The 19076-nt window shown below is 39.7% G+C and overlaps 2 protein-coding genes across 5 annotated transcripts; one reads left to right on the top strand and one right to left on the bottom strand.

Moving 5' to 3' along the window:
- Positions 1-476: 476 nt before the first annotated feature.
- edc3 (enhancer of mRNA decapping 3 homolog (S. cerevisiae)) lies at positions 477-4615 on the bottom strand. Of its 2 annotated transcripts, XM_074632499.1 has the most exons (7): positions 4456-4615; positions 4079-4244; positions 3596-3822; positions 2597-2935; positions 2349-2502; positions 1081-1298; positions 477-990 (listed from the first exon to the last, which is right to left on the bottom strand). In XM_074632499.1, the coding sequence occupies exons 2-7, from the start codon at positions 4240-4242 to the stop codon at positions 656-658; spliced, it is 1437 nt and encodes a 478-aa protein (XP_074488600.1). In that variant the 5' UTR covers positions 4243-4244; positions 4456-4615; the 3' UTR covers positions 477-655. The 2 variants fall into 2 exon arrangements, with proteins under 2 accessions (XP_074488600.1, XP_074488601.1); XM_074632500.1 differs by lacking the exon at positions 4456-4615 and having other exon boundaries at positions 4079-4399.
- A 1878-nt stretch (positions 4616-6493) lies between these two features.
- On the top strand, positions 6494-15004 carry LOC141767075 (uncharacterized). 3 transcript variants are annotated; one of them, XM_074634323.1, is made up of 23 exons: positions 6494-7004; positions 7079-7143; positions 7218-7503; positions 7667-7761; positions 7844-7958; positions 8055-8180; positions 8305-8418; positions 8913-9017; positions 9111-9233; positions 9322-9545; positions 9654-9915; positions 10001-10068; positions 10575-10638; positions 10741-10846; positions 10977-11022; positions 11126-11195; positions 11700-11775; positions 11856-11938; positions 12020-12109; positions 12707-12829; positions 12929-13081; positions 14231-14291; positions 14637-15004. In XM_074634323.1, the coding sequence occupies exons 1-23, from the start codon at positions 6921-6923 to the stop codon at positions 14822-14824; spliced, it is 2727 nt and encodes a 908-aa protein (XP_074490424.1). In that variant the 5' UTR covers positions 6494-6920; the 3' UTR covers positions 14825-15004. The 3 variants fall into 3 exon arrangements, with proteins under 3 accessions (XP_074490424.1, XP_074490423.1, XP_074490425.1); XM_074634322.1 differs by having other exon boundaries at positions 7664-7761; XM_074634324.1 differs by lacking the exon at positions 14231-14291 and having other exon boundaries at positions 7664-7761; positions 14637-14780.
- Positions 15005-19076: the final 4072 nt, after the last annotated feature.

The raw sequence follows: 19076 nt of genomic DNA, 5'->3' as shown, positions 1-19076 counted from the left end.
AATCTAAAACTACTGAACACTATGTGGTATTATTTTTGACACGTGTTTATGAAAATATCTTGTAGTATCATGTAAATACAACGGTATATACATAATGGCTGAAGGCTCTAATGGTCAACACATTTACTTTTTCAATAAAGCTCTTTCCTATCACGCCCATATGCACTTAGTTAGGGCTGACCCGAATGCTTCGAAGCTTCGACCGTTGCCGTGGTAACCAACCTCCAAATCAGTATTCGAATGCTTCATTTTTTGTTTTTTATATATATATATATATATATATATATATATATATGTATGTAATAATAATGTAAAAATCCCTTATTAATATGAAATAAAGAATGTTTCCACAACATTATTCATATTCACCATTAATTATTATTAGTTATTCTCAGACGGATATCGCTGTTTGTTATGCGTAGCGGTGCGTGTGTGTGCAGTAGTGTGGCAGCGGCACTCTCCCAAAGCTTCGAAGCCCAAAAAATGGTATTCGGGACAGCCCTAGTCCTTGTAGAACTAATGTACCAAACAGGGGTCCCATTCACGTGTTGATGAGTTAGAAACTTAATGGATGAACTCTGGAATATAAGGCGCCAAAACCCAAATGGTCATGGAGGGTGAAAGATTCAATCTGTCATGTTGACCGTTAGTCCCGTTATGCAGAGTGCAACGGGATGACAAATTTGCAGCCAAAAGGAGAAATGTACTTGATTCCCACTTCCTGGAACACTTGGCGAGGAACGCCTATGTCACACAGGTAAACCCTGCCAGCCCCCTCAGTCAGTGGGAGGGGGAGGCAAAGAGAGAGAGACCACTTGGCCTCGACTGCCTGCCCCTGTCCACTACCAGGAGGGTCTAAGCTGAGCACTGGCGCTCGGTTCTGGTTGGCCCAGTCTGCAGCCGCTCGGTACCAAGGCTGATCCATCAGGAATGTGTTCTCGTGGCAGTCCAGGCAGTTTATGATTAAGTCCACTGGAGTGTCTGGAAGGTCTGCGGAGTCGGAGAGAAACATTTTTAAAAAAATCTAACCTCACCTGGAATGCAAAACGTAAAAAAATAAAAGCAGAAAAATATTCCCACCTTTGATACTTGACACCTGTTTGCCACCAGTCTTGTTGAAGAGCGTGAGCTCGCTGGTGACCGAGTCGAGCATCTTGACAAAATTGGGCAGAAACAAGACGACCTCCACTTCATGATTGGCCAGGTGACGACCACAGCTGATGCCCTGGGCACCCTGAACATGAGGGCCACACAACAGAGCCACAGTGGGACGCTGGTGTAAATTTTTCGGAGTGAATCTGGAAGAAACACAAAGAAACTAAGTTGCTTTCCTGAATGTTGCACTCACCAAGCACTGAATGCCAGTAAATTAATATTCGGCATATAAAACAATAAGCTCCACTAGTATGTAGGCCCAATGTGTCTAATATTAATAAAAAAGATGAAGACATTAACAAATACATAACCATATGAATATATAATGACAAAATATGTAATATAACCTAATAATATAATAAACGTTGCTCAATATTGTGACATGTTATTTTAAACGTAAATGTAAACAGTTAAGTAACTCATTTCTATGTAAAAATGAACACTAAACTGGTCAGATGAAGTTATTCTTGGCAGATGTTTTTCTAGCTCAGCTGACAATAAGATACAAGTAGGACTTAAAGTAATACTTCACCCACAAAATGACCATTTGTACATCAATTACTCACCCTGTGTTACCTATGATTTCTCGAAAAAAACTGTTTTTTTGCATGCCTCCACAGTGAACGGACAAAAAATCCAAAACGGAGAAAAGTCTTGATCAACTTAAGTAAATGGGGGCCGTGTTTCAAAGCTATATCAAGACATCCGTTTACAAACTCTCACACAACTCCTGCAGTATAATCCGAGTCTCGTTTATCCAGTCGTATGCTCAGTACTTCCCAAAACACATGCATCTTTGCTAAAACCTTACCATTTAAAACACTTCAGACTCGTACGGACGAGTAGCATGCCTGTGCAAGCTTGAGATTGTTTATGCGGAAGTGTTTTAAATAGTAAGGTCTTAGCAAAGATGCATGTGTTTGGGAAGGAGTGAGCATACGACTGGATAAATGACACTTGGATTATACTGCACGAGTTGTGGGAGAGTTTGTAAATGGATAATTTGATATAGTTTTGCTGTTGATAAACGCGGCTCCCATTTACTTCAATTCATCAAGACTTCTTTTTTTTTTTGCTCGTTCACCGTGCAGGAATTCAAGATAACATAGGATGAGTAATTGATATACAAATGTTCATTTTGTGGGTGAAGTACTCCTTTAACTGTCACTTAGCTAAAGTTGTTCTGTGCTTACCTGTTGGGCCCACCCAGCAATGTAAGTGCCATCTGACTTGCACACACTCCAGTCATCTCAAGTCTTCGTTCCAGTGAGAGACCATGACGCTCAGCGATTGACAACAGACGCTGGTGTAGTTCGTAGGATATACTGGGTACAACAAGCCCAGAGTCTGTATGGAAAAAAGGACACCAGAAAATTAACAGTTTACCTCAGATAAATTGCCCTTGCTACCATTTGTTTCATTACAATGTGAAACAGCTCACCAGTGCAGTATTCTTTGGCCCCAGGCTGCGGCACGGTAATCTGTCTGTACACAATAGGTTTGGCCTCCAGGATGTTTTCATCATGACGGTACCGAGTAGGTGTCTGCTCTTGAGGCGTCCCACGTGACCTTGCACCATTGCGGCGCTCTGATATGTCGATTTCTGAGAAAACTGCTGCTTTGTCAAAAAGAGCCAAGTTTCCCTCAAAATCAAAGTCTGCTTCCAGCCCGTCGTCCATGTTATCCCCAAAACACTCGTCGTCTCTGGGCTTCATCTGACCATTCTTCACTCCGTTCTTCTTCGGCGTCACTTGGTTTACCCCTCGACTACTAGATGACCCTGATAGGAAAAATACATACGGTAAATCTCAATTTACCGAGACATTATGGTCAGATTAGGAAAAGCAAGGACAGCATTTCTAAGACTTGGAAACATCTGGAAGCCGACACATATAATATAACTAGAAACACCAAGATAAAGTTATACAACAGCTGTGTACTATCTGTCCTTCTATATGGTGCTGGAGAATGACAGAGAGACATAGGCAAGCTTTCCAGCTTTCACAAAACCCGCCTCAGAAAGATCATGAGGATATTCTGGTCTAGAAGATCACAAACCATGAACTACACAAAACGACAGGGTGCTTGGACATGGAAACAATATTGATAAGGAGAAGATGGAGATGGCTAGGACATTTATTAAGGAAACTATTTGATGACATGACAAAAGTGGCATTGCGTTGGACACCAGAGGGAAAACGCAAAAGAGGGAGGCCCAAAACAACGTGGAGGCGAACCATCGAAAGAGAAATGAAGACGAGAGGATACAGCTGGAACAGCATTGAGAAGAAAGCAAACAACAGAGATGAGTGGAGATCCTTAGTCCTTGCCCATTGTGCCACCAGGCACAACAAGGACTAAGTAAGTAAAGTAAATCTCAACACAGCAACAATCAGCAATATTATTATCTGACCGAGAAACTGAACTACATTGCACTTACAGGAGTTGTGTCTTCGACGAAATCCTTTTGGCTGGCCAGGTACGTCCAGGTGTCGTTCTCCATGGCTTTTGGAGCAGTGCTGAGGGGAGTTGAGTTTCTCCACAGACCTGGGGTCACCCTTCGGGACTGCAACTGGAGCACTGTTTACCTTTGTAGATGCAGAAGAGCTGTTCCTAGCATTGCCATTTTTGATATCTAAAATCTTTAGCTCCTTTATGTCAATGGCACTGCAGGAAAAATAAGTAAAACTTTTAGTAACAGGAAGAAACAGTCTCAGCTGTGGATTGTTTTATGGATGTTTTATAATGTTATTCTCAGGTATTGTCTTATTCATTGTAGCATTTATCAACTGTACTATTTATAGATTTTAAGGGCTGAGAAAGAGAGCCAGGGTAAAAATGCATTTCATTGCATTTCACTGTACTTTTAAATGCATATGACAAATAAACTTGAAACTTGAGAGTATTGATGTCTGAGCTTTACCTGAACGTGACCTCTGGAACAGGGCACTTGACCCCATTGTGGAAAGGCAGCCTTAAGGAGATGGTTTGGCTGGTCTGGTCCACAGACACCACCTCTCCTTGATACACTCCCAGTGTTGGACCACAGTTAATAGACACCAAACTACCCAACCAATCCGCAGCCATGACTGCACAACACAAGGTCAAATGTCAGAGAAGCTTTGTATAAAACCACAGACTTTGAGTTGAGTTAATAAACCAACTCTCTGACAGCAGGACTTCAGAGGCACCACTGGCCTGATGTTACTGAAGTTATGCTAACTGATTAGCATTAGCTTCGGCCTGTTATCCAGCGTTAATTACCAGATTTGATTAAAGATGTCGGGTTAAATGTTGTACCTTTTTCGGAGTCGATGCAGATCACACTCTTTATAAGAACACAAATGAATTCAGTGTGTAATTAAGTGCTGAAAGGAGAATTGAAGCTGCTTCTGTGTGCTAGCTGTTAGCTTATTGAATGGTCAGGAGATGCTGCTGCTGGAGGACTGCTTCTTCTTCTGTGGTGTTTACTGGCAAACCAGCTTAGAGGTGCATTACCGCCACCTGCTGGACTACTGGAGGGAGGAGCAGCAGACTGGCAGGAAAAAAGAAATGAAATAAAAATAAATAATAATAATAATAATTAATAATAATAATAATAATAATAATAATAATAATAATAATAATAATAATAATTAAATTCTCTTCATTATTCCTGTTGCCCTTAAGTAATTAATTAGAAGATTGTGTACTTTCTTAGATGTCTTTCCTAGCAGATTACCCATTGTAATATTTCCATCATCTACTCCTGATAGCAATTCCCTTCTTTCTTTGTCACTGGACGGGAATATGGAGCAGTAGATTTGCAGGACAAAAATAATAAATTAAATTAAATTAAATTAAATTAAATTAAATTAAATTAAATTAAATTAAATTAAATTAAATTAAATTATTATTATTTATTATTATTATTGTTATTATTATAATAACAATAATAATAATAATATCTAAAATAAAATAATAATAATAATAATAATAATTAAATTCTCTCCATTATTCTGCCCCCATGTGGGCCAAGTTAAAAAAGGCGAGCATGAAGCTGTAGTGGGTAGAATTGGAGAAAATATGAAAAAGTTATTTTTGTAAAACGGTCACTATATTCTGACAGTAGTACATGAGACAGGTAATCTGAAAAAAATCATGTCCCTCTGTGTCCTCCAGTGTCCTCTGGTGCTCCTAATGGCATCTGCAAGATTTCACAGACCGGAGCAAAACATCCAATCAGAGCCGAGCTGGAGCCTGTTGTCTCTGAGCAGCTGTCAATCACTCGCGAACTCTGATCAAACGGTCAAACTAGGCAGCGCTGATTAAAGATGAATCCATATTCTGTTACTGTAATGCCTATTTCTCGCCTCAAATGTTTTCAGAAACATCTTTTTGCCGTAAAATGATAAAGTTTGTGACCCGGCAGCCATGTTGAGATCAGTTGAGGAAATACCAAGCCACGCCCACCAGCCGGAGCAAACTTTCTCATTTTACAGCTAAACAGTACGCTACAAGATGTTTCTGAAAACATTTGAGGCGAGAAATAGACATTACAATAACAGAATATTGATTCATATTTGTTCAGCGCTGCCTAGTTTGACCGTTTTATCGGAGTTCGCAAGTGATTGACAGCTCTCTCCATTGAATGAACAGCCAATAGGAACGCTCTCTCTCTCTCTGAAATGACCTGTGATTGGCCAAAGTCTCCAGTCACGGGCTAGGACTTTTTAAAGTTTGAAAACAGAGTCATGAGGAGTTGCAGACGTTTAAGTTTTCTCTCAGGACACTTGAATTATAATATGCTGAAACGTTATTATGAATTTTTTTCCCATTGTTGCCAAAAATATTCTGCCTACTGCTGCTTTGATTGGGATGCGCAATATTCTTGAAGGATAGAGATGAATAATGGTCTGACTGTCATATGCAACGAAACAACTTTGGATTTAATCAGTTGCATGCAATATTTCACACTGAGCTGTAGAGTTTTAGCATGCTTATATAGACATGGTATCTGACAATTCATCCCATGCTTGCTTTTCCCTGGGGCTAAAATAAAAAACACCTATCTAAGAGTATATAGGCTAATTATACAGCATATTCTCTTTGTGTGCCTAAAGGCAATTATAAACAATCTAGACACAGTCTCTGTCATACACAATTAATCATAGGTAAGCTATGTGTGTTATGATCAGTGTTTGTGAGATGTTCATAACAACGCATGTCAACAAACAGCCAGTCAGCAGACTGAGTGAGATCATGTGGAGACTATCCCAGAAGTGTTAGCACATGACACACCCACCCGCTGCGTCCTGTGTACATGGGTTACCATGGATACTCGGCTCAAGGGCTAAAAGCTTGCAATCAAAGCTGTGTGAGGCTTACAAGCAGAGCAAGTATGAGAGGGTTTCTGCAGAAAGGTAGAGAAAGTAATTTTTTGCAGACTCCAGCTATTAAATCAAAGCATATTCTTTTCTTACCTCTCACATTTTATATGTACTTGTATTTAGATACAGAAAAGGATGTGATTAACCAATTTATAATAGGAGAAAATCATTCTGACCACACTGTAATAATCATGCAGTGTTAAAACTAGTTGTTGACCATCAAGCAAGCAGTGGAAATATCAAGACATGTTCCAAGAATAGCCACACACCTCGATCTGTCACCTTTGTGTGAAAACCTATCCCGACGCTTGGGCAGCAGACACATGGGGAGATGAGGACTGTAGCCTCTCCCATACAAAGGGAAGAGATAACTCTGATCTAGGAAGACACTCCAAAATGTTTAGACCTTCGTACACAAGTCCATTTTCTCTCACCTCGGACCTCGACATGTGGGACACCAAATCTCGCTTTACAGCTCAGGTAAGACCCAGATATGGTCTTTTTTTTCTGATACAACACATTGATCATTTTAAAAATGTGTTTTACTTTCTTAGACCTCGGCATGGTGTGGTATGGCTGCTGTCTCTGGTACAGGATTTCTGTCCAACGTCAGCACAAGGTGAGGAGGAAATTTAGGTGACACAGTGATATTCATTTTCAAGTCAGGGTAGTGTAATAACTTCTGTATTCCAGCACATCTGGAAGCACCGGTGGCTTCAGACAGAACGACCCAGGTCTAAGGAAGTGGCAGTCATTGTCCCATCTGGCACCTGAGGGTGCTACAAGACCCTTTCGTCCATCTCCGGGGGCTGAATTAAGGGCTGCCCGAGGTGAAAGTAGCTTTAGACAAGCAGAAGGGGTGCAATGGCTGCAGGGTGCTCACGAGCGTTTAGACACTCACCTCGACCGGCTGAGGGCCAGAAATTCACAGCTGAGCTACAACATAACTGCTGCACAACTGCTTGACATGAAACATAAGGTAAGAAAAAAATTAAATTTAAATGTCTATGGAAACAAGTTTGCATTTCTCTCTCTCCTTGCCACTGGTTGTTTAGGGTGGTTTTATAGTTTTTCAGCTGCTTCGAATATGTTTCATTTGAACACAGCATCCTATTATTTTATACTGACGTGTTTCACAGCAGCTGTCAGAAACAATGGGCGCTCTTGAGCAGCAGAAGGAGGCAGTTGAATTATCCCAATTTGAAAAGAGTCGGCAACGTGGAGAGCTTCATGAAAAGTAAGTGCAGCAAAAGACATGGAAAGGAGAATTTAAACACTTAAAAAAGATTGAAAATCCTGATGTTTAATTCACTCACAAGGGTCCTACAGCTGGAGAAGGACCTGATGCAAATGAGGTCTACTTTGGACAGAGGAAGCAATGGTCAACCAACAGAAAGAATGGCACCAATGAGTCAAGAAGACTTTAACAGACAGGTGTGTGTAGGCTTCATGTATTATGAAAACAGATTTGTGTTCTAAATAATGTATTATTCTTTATTTGCCAAACACTGCTTTTACATTTTGATTCAGGAGCGGCAGAAGGTTGACAGAGAGCTGTGTCAGCTGAGAGAGGCTCTGAGAGATGCTGAGACGAGGGCAAAGACACAAGAAGAAGAACGAAACCAGGCACTCCAGAAACTCCAGTCTTCTGCAGAGGTCAGTTTAAAAATGTGCGAGGGAAATCTCAAACTTTACTGTCGATTATTTCTAGACGAAAGTTTCATTTTGTTCCATATTTACACCTTTAGGCTGTGTATTCTTCTTCTATGTATACGTATAGACACAGAAGACGCTGTTGAATCAAATAGAGGAGATGAATCGAAGAAGACAGACTCACTCTGAAGTGCAAGAACAGCTGAGTGACGCTAACAACAAGATCAGCCAAGCATGCCTGGTCAGTTTGCCTCTGATTCAATATTACTTTATCCTACAGGTACATTTCAACATGTTATAATTGGAGTTACATCTTGGAAATTGTCTTTAAAGGTGCTATTGATAACATTCAGCCACTAGATGTCTCACTCTCCCTTTCCCGTTCCTTTGCATTTACTTCACAAGCCAGATACTTACCGTCAATCTCAGCCATTTATCCGCTTTTTCCACACTACCTGACAACCCAGAGATACCACATGATACCATTGTCATAATACTATTGGCTCACTAGCCTTAGAAGTGAGAACCGAACGTCAGATATCTTTAAACAAAACATTCATTTTGGACCCACCAAATTTTTTAAATGATTAATTCACAATCATAATCATTTTTCAGGAAAAGACATACTTTTATTTGGCACCTTTCTAAAAGCTCTGTGGATGTAGTATTTTTAAATTTATTATCTATATTTGTCTACATAAAAATGTTATCAATAACACCTTTAATTCTTCTCAGGAAAAAGCCATCTTGTCAACTCAAGTGCTGAAGCTGGAGGATAATATTAAAGAACTGAAGGCCAAACTGACAGGAGCTCTGTCTGACAAAGATCACCTGATCCAGGTATCATATACAGTATGATCTTTAACTACAATGTCTGAGGTATCTAAGATCAAAATATCCAACACATAGCTTTTTTTCCCCCCGCATATATAGGAGAAAGCAGATGTGCACCAGAGGGCCCAACAAGCTTCAGAGGGTTGTGAGTCCCACAACAACAAACAGGATCAGGAAACTGTTGATGAACTGATGAAGGGAGAATTAAAGGCTCTCCGAGAGGTTGAAAGCTTTAACTGGACATCTTTTTATGAAGTTTAACTTTTTCTGAATTCTTTATTAAATGATCCCTGTTGTGTCTTTACACCAGGTAAATCAAAAGCTGACATGTGAGCTTGAAATGATTGAGCAGAAAGTGAACACATCACAGTCTCAGCTACAGGAGGTAACAGCAGAGAGGGTCTCTGACTCCAAACAGATCACCGATCTGAAGGCAGAACGATCTCAGCTGATCAGAGAAAAAGAGGAACTGTTGAGTAAAATGAATGAAGGTGGACATGAGTCAGAGATTAAAGAAAAGTGCTTCCAGCTCAGGTGAGATGTTGATCAAGAATAGCATCTTCAATATTTGAAGACAAACATATTATAACGTAGTATAATTAACCTCTCTTTACTGAAACCCTCAAACTTTTATTCATCCAGGGAATCCATGGAAGTGGAATTAGAGAAACAGAAACTGCAGGATCGGTGTATGTGTTTGGAGGCTGAAGTCCTTGAGAAGGAGGAGAAGCTACACCTGCAAGAAGAAGAGCATTGGAAACAAGATGCAGTGAGAGTCCAGAGCGTCGAGGAACTAAAAGCTGTGGCCTCACACTGGGCGGGGAAATGGCAAAAGGTGGCTTTGACCCTGCAGTCCAACCAGGAGGAACTAGAGGAGCTAAAAAAGAACAACTCCAGAAATGAAGTAAGACCATCCCTTGATAATAACTTTATTCTACATCAGTTCATTTAGACGCATCTAATTTGAAAAATCAAAAATCGAATTTCAGCTCCAGGCGGAAGATGCACATCTGGCAACTGAGATTGAAAGACTTCAGAGAGAGGGCCAGAAAGACAAGTCAGTTAAAGATGATATTGAAAACATTGATAACATTCAGCCACTAGATGTCTCACTCTCCCTTCCCCAATTCCATTGAAATTACTTCACAACAAGTCGTTGCCGGCACCTACCGCCAATCTCAGACATTTATCTGTTTTTTCCAAACTGACGACACAGAGATACCATGTGATACCGACGTCATTTGACTATTGACTCACAAGCCTTGTTAGAAGTGGGAACCAAACATTAGATATCTTCCACATAGATAAACAAAACACTCATTTTGGATCTGCCACAATTTAAAATATTTAATTCACAATGGTAATAATTTTTTTTTCAGGAAGAGACATACTATTATTCAAAACCTTTCTAAAAGCTCTGTGGATGCACTATTTTTTAAAAATATTTGTCTGCATAAAAATGTAATCAATAAGACCTTTAATAATATGAATCACCAATTCCACTAGTTAATTGCTGTCTAAATCAACACATCTTGTTTTGATGATGCATATTTTCCTGCCTAGAGAAGAAATTGAGAATCTGCAGCAGCACAAAGCTGCTATGGAGACGGTGCTGGCCAGAGCCAAGGTAGTGTATCCCTCAGTGTTATGCCACTGAGATGATCTTATTGTTAAATATGTAGTAGATATATACACTATATTGGTTATTTAACTATATGTCTTTAAACAGAAGGAATCAGACTCACTGCTCAGGGTTGAGCTTGACGCATGCAAACAAGAGCTGGAGCTGGAGAGGAGCAGGAGTCAGGCTCTGCTTCATAGATATAAAGATAAAGGTGAATGTACTTCTTTCTCAGTCTGTGGCACCTGCAAATATTCTCAACAAGATTACTTTAAAGCACAGACATTGTTATTTTATTCTTTAAACACAAGAGGGCGTTAAAGTGCTGTGACCTTTTTTTGTAGGCGGTGAAGCCTCGGTACAGACTGAGGACGCAGAGACACAGACAGAGTGAGTGGATTTGGATGTGATTTTCATTTTCAAAATGCACCATAAGCAAAACGCTCAAAATGAAATTCTGTGATCTGTGTCTTTATCGTGTACACTTCATCAGCTTATCAGAATCCTCTTTGTTATGGGAGACGCCACCAGACGCCCACAGCAGCCACAACAAAGCCCCTCAGGTAACAAGATGATCCTCCTGAACTGAAATGGATTTGAGCTTAATAATAAGGGAGGGGAGAGTGTTCAGTGAAGATTCAATTACATACAATGATGTATTTTTATGTAAACATGTATTTAGAATAAATAGAATACTGACGGCTAACTTTCATGATTAATAGGCGTGTATAGAAAGAAGTGAGGGTCAAAGGTTGAAGCAAAAACTGACAGAAGAGAAAAAGAGCTGAAGGAAAATAATTAAAGACTAGGAAGTGAGTCTGTATCAGGTTGTCATCATTACTGTGATAGGGAAGAAGCTCTGAAGAGTATAAAAAGGGAAAGAAATGAGGCTCAAGATTTCTTCTCTGGAGCTCAAGATGCAGTCGCCATACACCCTAAATGTGCAGTCTCATCAAGCTATGAATTAAATCATAAATATGTGCTGTGGACCAGCAGGTGTGTTGAATGGGTTATTAACTAGCACAAGTCTTCTTTCTTTATCATCTCATGAACGCTCATGGAAAAAGGCCTCTGGAGATGCTCAAGTTGATGGAGGCCAAGCAAATGTGTCAACTACTAACTCACTGAGGGTCCAGCTGGAAGGTATGAGCCTGCTTTTAAAGAAAGCTATAGTGTGCTGATTTCCCTCACTGGCTCAGCTCTGAAACTTCTTCCTCCTTCAGAGAGCAGGAGGAGGACGAACCAGCTGCAGCAGGAGGAAACACTGGCGGTCCAGAAGCTTCAAACACTGAGGCAACTTTACCCGGTAAAGTTTGTAAAAACACCTCTAAAGATTGCCTCCTATCGTGGTGATGAATATAATAAATGACAGACTCCTCGCCTACAGGGTAAAGATGAGAAACCATCTGTTGAAGGCAGGACGGATAAAACTGTTAATCCAGAGACGGACCAGCAGAGGAGGATGGTCACTGAACAGGTACAGTATATACTGTATACTGCAAACATGATTTCAGGTTGTTTTTAATCCAGCAAGGAGGCTCTAGGGAAGGTAATGTCAGTCTGTCGGTCCACTACTTTGGTTCAGACTGAAATATCTCAACTGTTGGATGGATATGAAATTTGATCATGTCCTTAAGCCTACTGAAATTTACAAGCTGCCCAGAAGTAAATAAAGTAATTAAAATTAGCCCAACCTTTACCAGTGATAATACATCAATAATTATAATCTAATTTATAATATAAATTATTCTGAAATGGCCCATTCTGCATAATTAATACTTTTACTTTTGCTACTTTAAAATATTTTGATGCTAATGCATTTATTTTAGTAAAATTTTGAATGCAGAAATTTTACTCTTAACAGAGTCAGAGTTGCCAGATTGGGCTGATTTTGATTTAAGCTGAAGTAGGCGAGATTGGAGCAAATATGATTAAAAAAAGTTATTTCTATAAAATGGTCGCTATATCCTGATAGCCTTGAAGAGCTGCTAGAGGGGCTAGTCTTGTTTTATACTTGTTGGAATTAACAACAAGCCTCACAAAAGTAACATACTGTATCTTACCATGTTTGTAGTTAAAGAATCTGTTTAAGGAGCAAGAAGGAAAGGAGGTGGGAAAGGTTGACAACGGATCATCAACAGGTCAGACTGGAGCCTCATCACCACAAGACTGGTCCCAAACACCTAAAGTTGTGAGGGTAAGGAATCTACAACCAACAAACAGTAATAGAGATCAAATAGATTACACTAATGTGAATACGGGCAGAATGAACATGTTATTTTATATTTTCATTCAGAATTCAGTGGACAGAAGGAGCTGGCAGCAGGGCTCTGGTTTGATGCCAGTGTTTGAGGAGGATGAGGAGGAGAGTGACGAGTCAGGAGAGGAGGAAGGAGAGCCAGCAGAGGAGGATCATGATGAGGAAAACTTCCACAACCAAAGCCAACAGGTTGTAAAGGCTTAAATTACACCAAGTGGAATGGTCATCAAGTTGAAAATATACATAAACAGTCTAAAACGGGATGTATATGCAACAACTAACATCAACATAAAACCTCCAGCCACCACAACGCTCAAAAGAACATCTGTAACTGCTTGTCTGCACGCTAGTGTGTTTCATAAATAACGTATTAGCATCTGCAATTGACGCAAATTAATATCATTGATGGCATAATCGTGGCACACAGATTATATCATACAATTAACAGAACATTCATTCATTACATATACACACATATGTGCACTAATCCCAGCTTTAATCAAAGAGCATACAGGGGAGGGGTGTCAGCCTGGCTGCACAACCACTTAGACTCTTTGTGAAACGTAGTTCAGCTTTAATCTCACATATAACTCTTTCTACTCGGGAAATAATCGGATTTGAAGCTGAGGAGTGAACCGGTCAGCTGGAGCACATCTGACTTAATGATAAGAGGATAGGAAAGAGTTACAGGACGTCACTGTCTTATACTGAAGGCCTGTAACTATGACAACAACCAGTCAGTAACATCCAGACATAATATGATAAAGTCTGTATCAAAGACATTAAAAAGTCTTAGTGCTCTTGAGTAAGGCTAGGCAAAATATCAATATTATATCAACATTGTGATATGAGACTTGATATTGTCTTAGATTTTGGATATGGTAATATGGCTTAAGACTCAAGAATTAAAAAATCTCATAAATCTAATTTTGTAAGTCAATAGTTAACCCTACAATATCGTCCCAATATAGATATCGAGATATTTGGTCAAAAATATCATGATATTTGATTTTCTCCATTTCAACCCAGCCATAGTTTTGTGTGCTGATAAATAAGAAATAGCAAATTCCATCTTCTAAAAACTACAGACTGTGAGACAAAAGATCAAAGGTCTTAAATGTTAAAGAGGAAGTTGCACTTTACAATAAAATGATTTTGCCCTCCTTTGAACTTCTTTTTTAGCTGCTATTTGAAAAAGAGATGTGAAACAAATAATAACGGAAATCTACTTTAAAAAGCATTCATTTAAAAAAATACAGAATATATCAGCAAAAGAGGATTAGCAATGAAAATATAAAGATGAAATGAGAGATTTGAAACCATTCTCTCCTCTGCCAGATGTCAACTATGAGCGCAGAAATCCACAATCTGAAGGCACAAAATGAGAATCGGCTTCAAGGTGAAGTTGTGCATGAATCGGTATATTAATCATTAGTGTAAACGTGTGCTGTGATCTGTGCCGTGTTTTTTAGTTTGGTGGGAAAACCATGGGATTCATGTCTTAATGTCAGTCAGGGACATATCCACAAATACCTAACTGGGCTAAATAATATGAAGCACATTGTTTAATAAAATAACAGCTACTTTTCTCATCACTATTGGTGGATAAGTCCTTGAGCTTAATTAATTTATCTTCTTCTTTCTGTGGTATTCTAACTTCTGCATGTCTAAGAACACAAATTGATATGCCATTTTTAAATATTAATCTTTGTGTAATTATTCCCTCAAATTTTTCCTGATTTAGCCACACTAAGGCAACCGATCCAGGACGGCCCTCCTGCTGCGAAGAAACTATCAGACAAGTCCTCTCACTGTTCAGATGAGCAGAAGAGGACACCTCTCCTCTATCCTGATGGGATATTCCTGGCTGAGATTGTAGCTATATGTAGCCCTGATGAAAATGAAGATGAAGACAAGGGAGAGGACAAATGAGGTGTTTTGTTTCCTGCATTGGGCAGAACTTGCTATATACAACTTTATACATAGACCAGTCATTACAGGGTGCTGTGCCAGCAAACTTTGTGCCTTACAGCTTTTATTTTTTTCATTTCTATCAACTGAAATGTAAGAACTAATTCACAGATTCTGCTAAAGTGATACTTGGTTGATGCTTTTACCTCGTACAATAGTGTTAATAAAAGTCTCCAAAGTACTTCAGGCAAAAGTGTGTTTTATTTATATGACATGATCGTTCTTCACATCATTTTGACATTCAGAAAATCCTACAGCCAACAAGATATTTCAAACCTATCTCAAAAGAACAGTGACATTACAGATGAGAGAATATACAATACGTTTGTGTGTATTACGTGTATTTAAGTTACAAGGACTGAATACTAGAATAACAGGATTTCTAGTTAAATATCAGTTAAATTACCTTCATGTTTGTTTAGGAGAGACCGAATAGTTATAAGAGATCCAAGTTCTCCAAAACTGTAAAAGATCCATTTAGAAAGTCTGTTCTAGGTAATCTTTCACAAATAAATTGTTCTGTTATAAGCCTAAAAATGATGAACTTACATTTACAAAGGTAATGTTTGTGCCCTTACAGTACCTTCCCATTGCAGAATTCACAGACTGATACACTGAAATAAGGCCATTGTCAAGATTGTATTGCTGAGTGCCCATATATCCATGCATTAAAACTGTCAGTAAACACATCATTTGATATACAAAGTGAAACATTAGCTGTGTGCACTTCATGGCAAAGGTAACCTGTAGTTTGGACGCCCACTGGGTTCATACAGTGCGTCAGGTCCACGTCTGGTCACAACATAGTTGTTTTCAGCACACCTGTGTCTGGTTGTACCGTGTGCCAGCGTGGCTGCTCCACCTCTAGGCTGCACATGTCCCTCCAGTGAGCACGTCCTGCATCTGCAGCCTCGGCTCCGATTAGGACTCGACCAAGAACTTTACCTCCTGAAAGGACCTAAATTTGAGCAGGAATTCACAGGGTTACAGTACAGATACATGTAGTTATTTGCAGAAATGCATTTTATTCTGTGATTGCGAGCTCCCATAGCAATCTTTACCTGCATGATTATGAACTCCAGCATGAGGGGCAGCTGACTTACGTCTCCTGGAGGCAGGTCAAACAGGAAAGAAGCATTCCACACAGTGCAGGAGTCTCCTTCAGTTTCTCTGCAGCTGATCACAACTCCTTCATGGTGCAGATTGATCACAACCTGGTATTCTGTGCACAGTAAAAAGTGTGAGAGGAAATCTATTGTAGAAGAAAGATTAAACGTAGATAACTAAGATTCAAATGGATGTTGGGAAGAGGTGTTTGCAAATAAGTAATATTAGAAACTATAAATGGCAGGACAATACTATGCTGTATAATCACAAGACAGGTATGTATTGAGTTGGAATATCACAAAGCCAAAAAATTTGTTTTTGACAGTTTTCGGTATCAAATCTTTCTTTTTTTTGCTACAGCTGCCGACCCCAGAGTTGCAGTCAACAAGCATACATTTTTCTAATCCAACAGAGTCTCTGTATTAGTTATTTAGATCGAAAACACATTTATCAAAAGGTGGAAATGTTGAAAAATCACATCACACAAGAACAGTTATAAAAACTGGATAGAAATTCAAAAATAAAAAAAGATTACTGTCCTCACACCACCTTTTCTCCTGTAAATACACTATAAAGTATGGTATAGAGTAAAACACAGAGCTAGAAAGCATAAAATACATATTTTCCTCTGTCTTTATCCATAGTAATGCACTATTGTCCACTCAAATACTTTCAGAATATGATATAAAACCAAAAGAGATTATCTCAGTCAAATTCATGTGACATAATGTACATCCTAGACAGATATTATAACATCTAATGGCTCTTTATACAGGATGTCTGCAATAAAAGTGATGCTTTGACGGGCTAATGCAAACAAAGATTAGATCTGTCAGATCAGAGATCCAGAGGAAATTGGAACATTTCCCTGAGGATTGTGAATAGTAAGGGATTAAACCACAATGTCATTAAAAAAAAGGGATGATCTCCTTCTGCATTCGGGTCCTGTAATACATCATTTAATCCCCTAAACATTAAAAGCAAACATAGGGAATTACTTTACCTCTGCCCCTGGATAGCAAAAGTTAGTGCCCACGCACGCTTGCATAATGCCTCTGTGCATGATGTCCTTGTGGGATCTCTAAATCAAACACATTGTGTCAAATTCAAGTGACATTAAATGCTGGTTTTACCTGCTGCTGCAAACGTGTGAACGAGGCTGTCCAGGTTATCTGCTCTGAGGACCGTGGCTTTGATGCGATGAGCCAGAGCCTGATACTGAAGCAAGATGAAGATCTGTGGCGGACAGCTGAGCCCCTTACACATCAGTGCATCCTGTGAGATCAGACTCTGCTGTCAAAGAGAAGAGAGGGAAACCTCCATCAGCAGGAAACACAGCTTTGTAGTATATAAAAATCCAATAAATCACCAAAGGAAAAAGGTTTTAGTTGTACTGACCACAGAGATATCATGTCCATATGCAACAAAACAAAAATCAAACAAAACAATATAAAACAAAAAACTGATTTTTGTCTTCATCTGTTCCACTTTTTGCTCGTTTCAGCAGATCATTTCTAGACTAGTAACCTTTCAACTCGATTACCAACGACCGGGCACAACAGGCAACTATCTGCCCCGGGCCCCCAGACCCACATGGGCCCCAACACCCCTAGGTAGAGCTTGAATGATCATTCTTGACCTTTAATCTTAAACTGAAGTCGTAAAAGTGTTCAAAAGGGGGGCCAAAAGGGGCCCAGCAACAGATTTTCGCCTCAGGGCCTCCTTAAAAGATTAAAGTTAGGGTTGGTAGTGTTGTTCAAATAAATGTTTTGTTACATTTGTTGAAATTCTCTTTACATCCCGACAGCATTCAATAAATCAAATGACATAAAAATAAATCTAGTATCTTCGCAGGATTGTAATAAACCCGTCACTGGAGTCTTCCACAAGCTGCTAGCTTAACAGCTGTGAGTGCTAACAATAGACTGCTGCAGGGATGTCGTATTTTTGTAGGTCAACCAGGAAGTCATCATCACCCTGATTCCCTCAACAAAAAGCCAATCAGATTTTTCCATTGGGTTTTGGATTATTGCAGAAAATAAGCTCTATGGCCAACACACGTTTATGATACTTACAAGTTTTGTTCAGCAAGATAATCTCCACAAATGAACACCACTTTAATGATTTTTGAAGTGTGAATGCAATCGCCAGAAGTAAAACGCTAACGTTAGGCTATAAACAAACTACACCACGGTCATGTGGTGCGAGTATAAACAGCGAGGCTGTAAAGGCGGACGAAGACTTCAAAATCCACGAGTATTTATTGATGTATTTTATATCATAGAACAAAACGTTACAATCTCTTAAGCTTGTGTTAACTACAGACCTTAATTCAGGCATCTAAATAAAAACCCATTCAAAAAACCCATTGACTTCCAGACGAGCGAACCAGAAGTGCTCAAATGCTAACTCATTTCCGGGTTTTAGGACTCATTCCTGTAGCAATCTATAGCCATGTTCGTTGTTTACGCTCATAATGATGATTTTGGGGGAGTGGCTTTGGAGGGAGGCCTGAACAGACGGGCTGTTTGCTGTGCTGCAAACTTGGCGACTTTCTCACTAGATTTAGCAAGCTGGTCAGCAGCTAATGCTGCTAGCCACTTTCATTTGAAAAGAGTTGACAACACTGCTGTTTTTTTCGGATGGCTCATTTTTAAAATGTAGTGTATTCTTGTTTTTTCTCAAGATCAGCAACCCTGCCTTTAATCTACCCATACCTCTATGTATCTTAAAAATAAAGTCAACATCTGCTCACATTAATTCAATACACCGATACCTTTTTCCGCTTCCACTTGTTTGTGTTGAGCTCTTTAGTGAGGTGAAAAGGATGCTCTGCTCTCCAGTCTCTTCCTCCACATTCGGCCTCCAGTTCACCCAGTGTGGTACTGCCTCTAACGCTGGGAGGTTCCCGTGTGTATACGGCTATTCTCAGTACACACTTTTGGAGCTCCTTCACAGAGCTCACCTTCAGAAGCAGCTCCAGGCTGGGGGCCTCTGGGTTGAGGCTGCTCCTGGCGGAGGCCTGTATGGGACAGGGGAACAGAGGCGGCAGGCTGCCCAGCACAGACACATCGTCCAGTCTGTGGGGCGTCCCAGTGAGGCTGAG

Source organism: Sebastes fasciatus, chromosome 4, assembly GCF_043250625.1.
Source record: "Sebastes fasciatus isolate fSebFas1 chromosome 4, fSebFas1.pri, whole genome shotgun sequence".
Lineage (NCBI taxonomy): Eukaryota > Metazoa > Chordata > Actinopteri > Perciformes > Sebastidae > Sebastes > Sebastes fasciatus.
This window is presented reverse-complemented; position numbering and strand designations above follow the sequence as displayed.

Coding starts and splice junctions, on each gene's coding strand:
- edc3 (XM_074632499.1), bottom strand. CDS start 4,242: ATGGCTGCGGATTGGTTGGGTAGTTTGGTGTCTATTAACTGTGGTCCA. Junction 1,299..2,348: donor TTGCTGGGTGGGCCCAACAG/GTAAGCACAGAA, acceptor TGTTTCTTCCAG/ATTCACTCCGAAAAATTTAC. Junction 991..1,080: donor ACAGGTGTCAAGTATCAAAG/GTGGGAATATTT, acceptor CCGACTCCGCAG/ACCTTCCAGACACTCCAGTG.
- LOC141767075 (XM_074634322.1), top strand. CDS start 6,921: ATGTTTAGACCTTCGTACACAAGTCCATTTTCTCTCACCTCGGACCTC. Junction 7,762..7,843: donor CGTGGAGAGCTTCATGAAAA/GTAAGTGCAGCA, acceptor TTCACTCACAAG/GGTCCTACAGCTGGAGAAGG. Junction 11,196..11,699: donor GCCACAACAAAGCCCCTCAG/GTAACAAGATGA, acceptor TCATGGAAAAAG/GCCTCTGGAGATGCTCAAGT.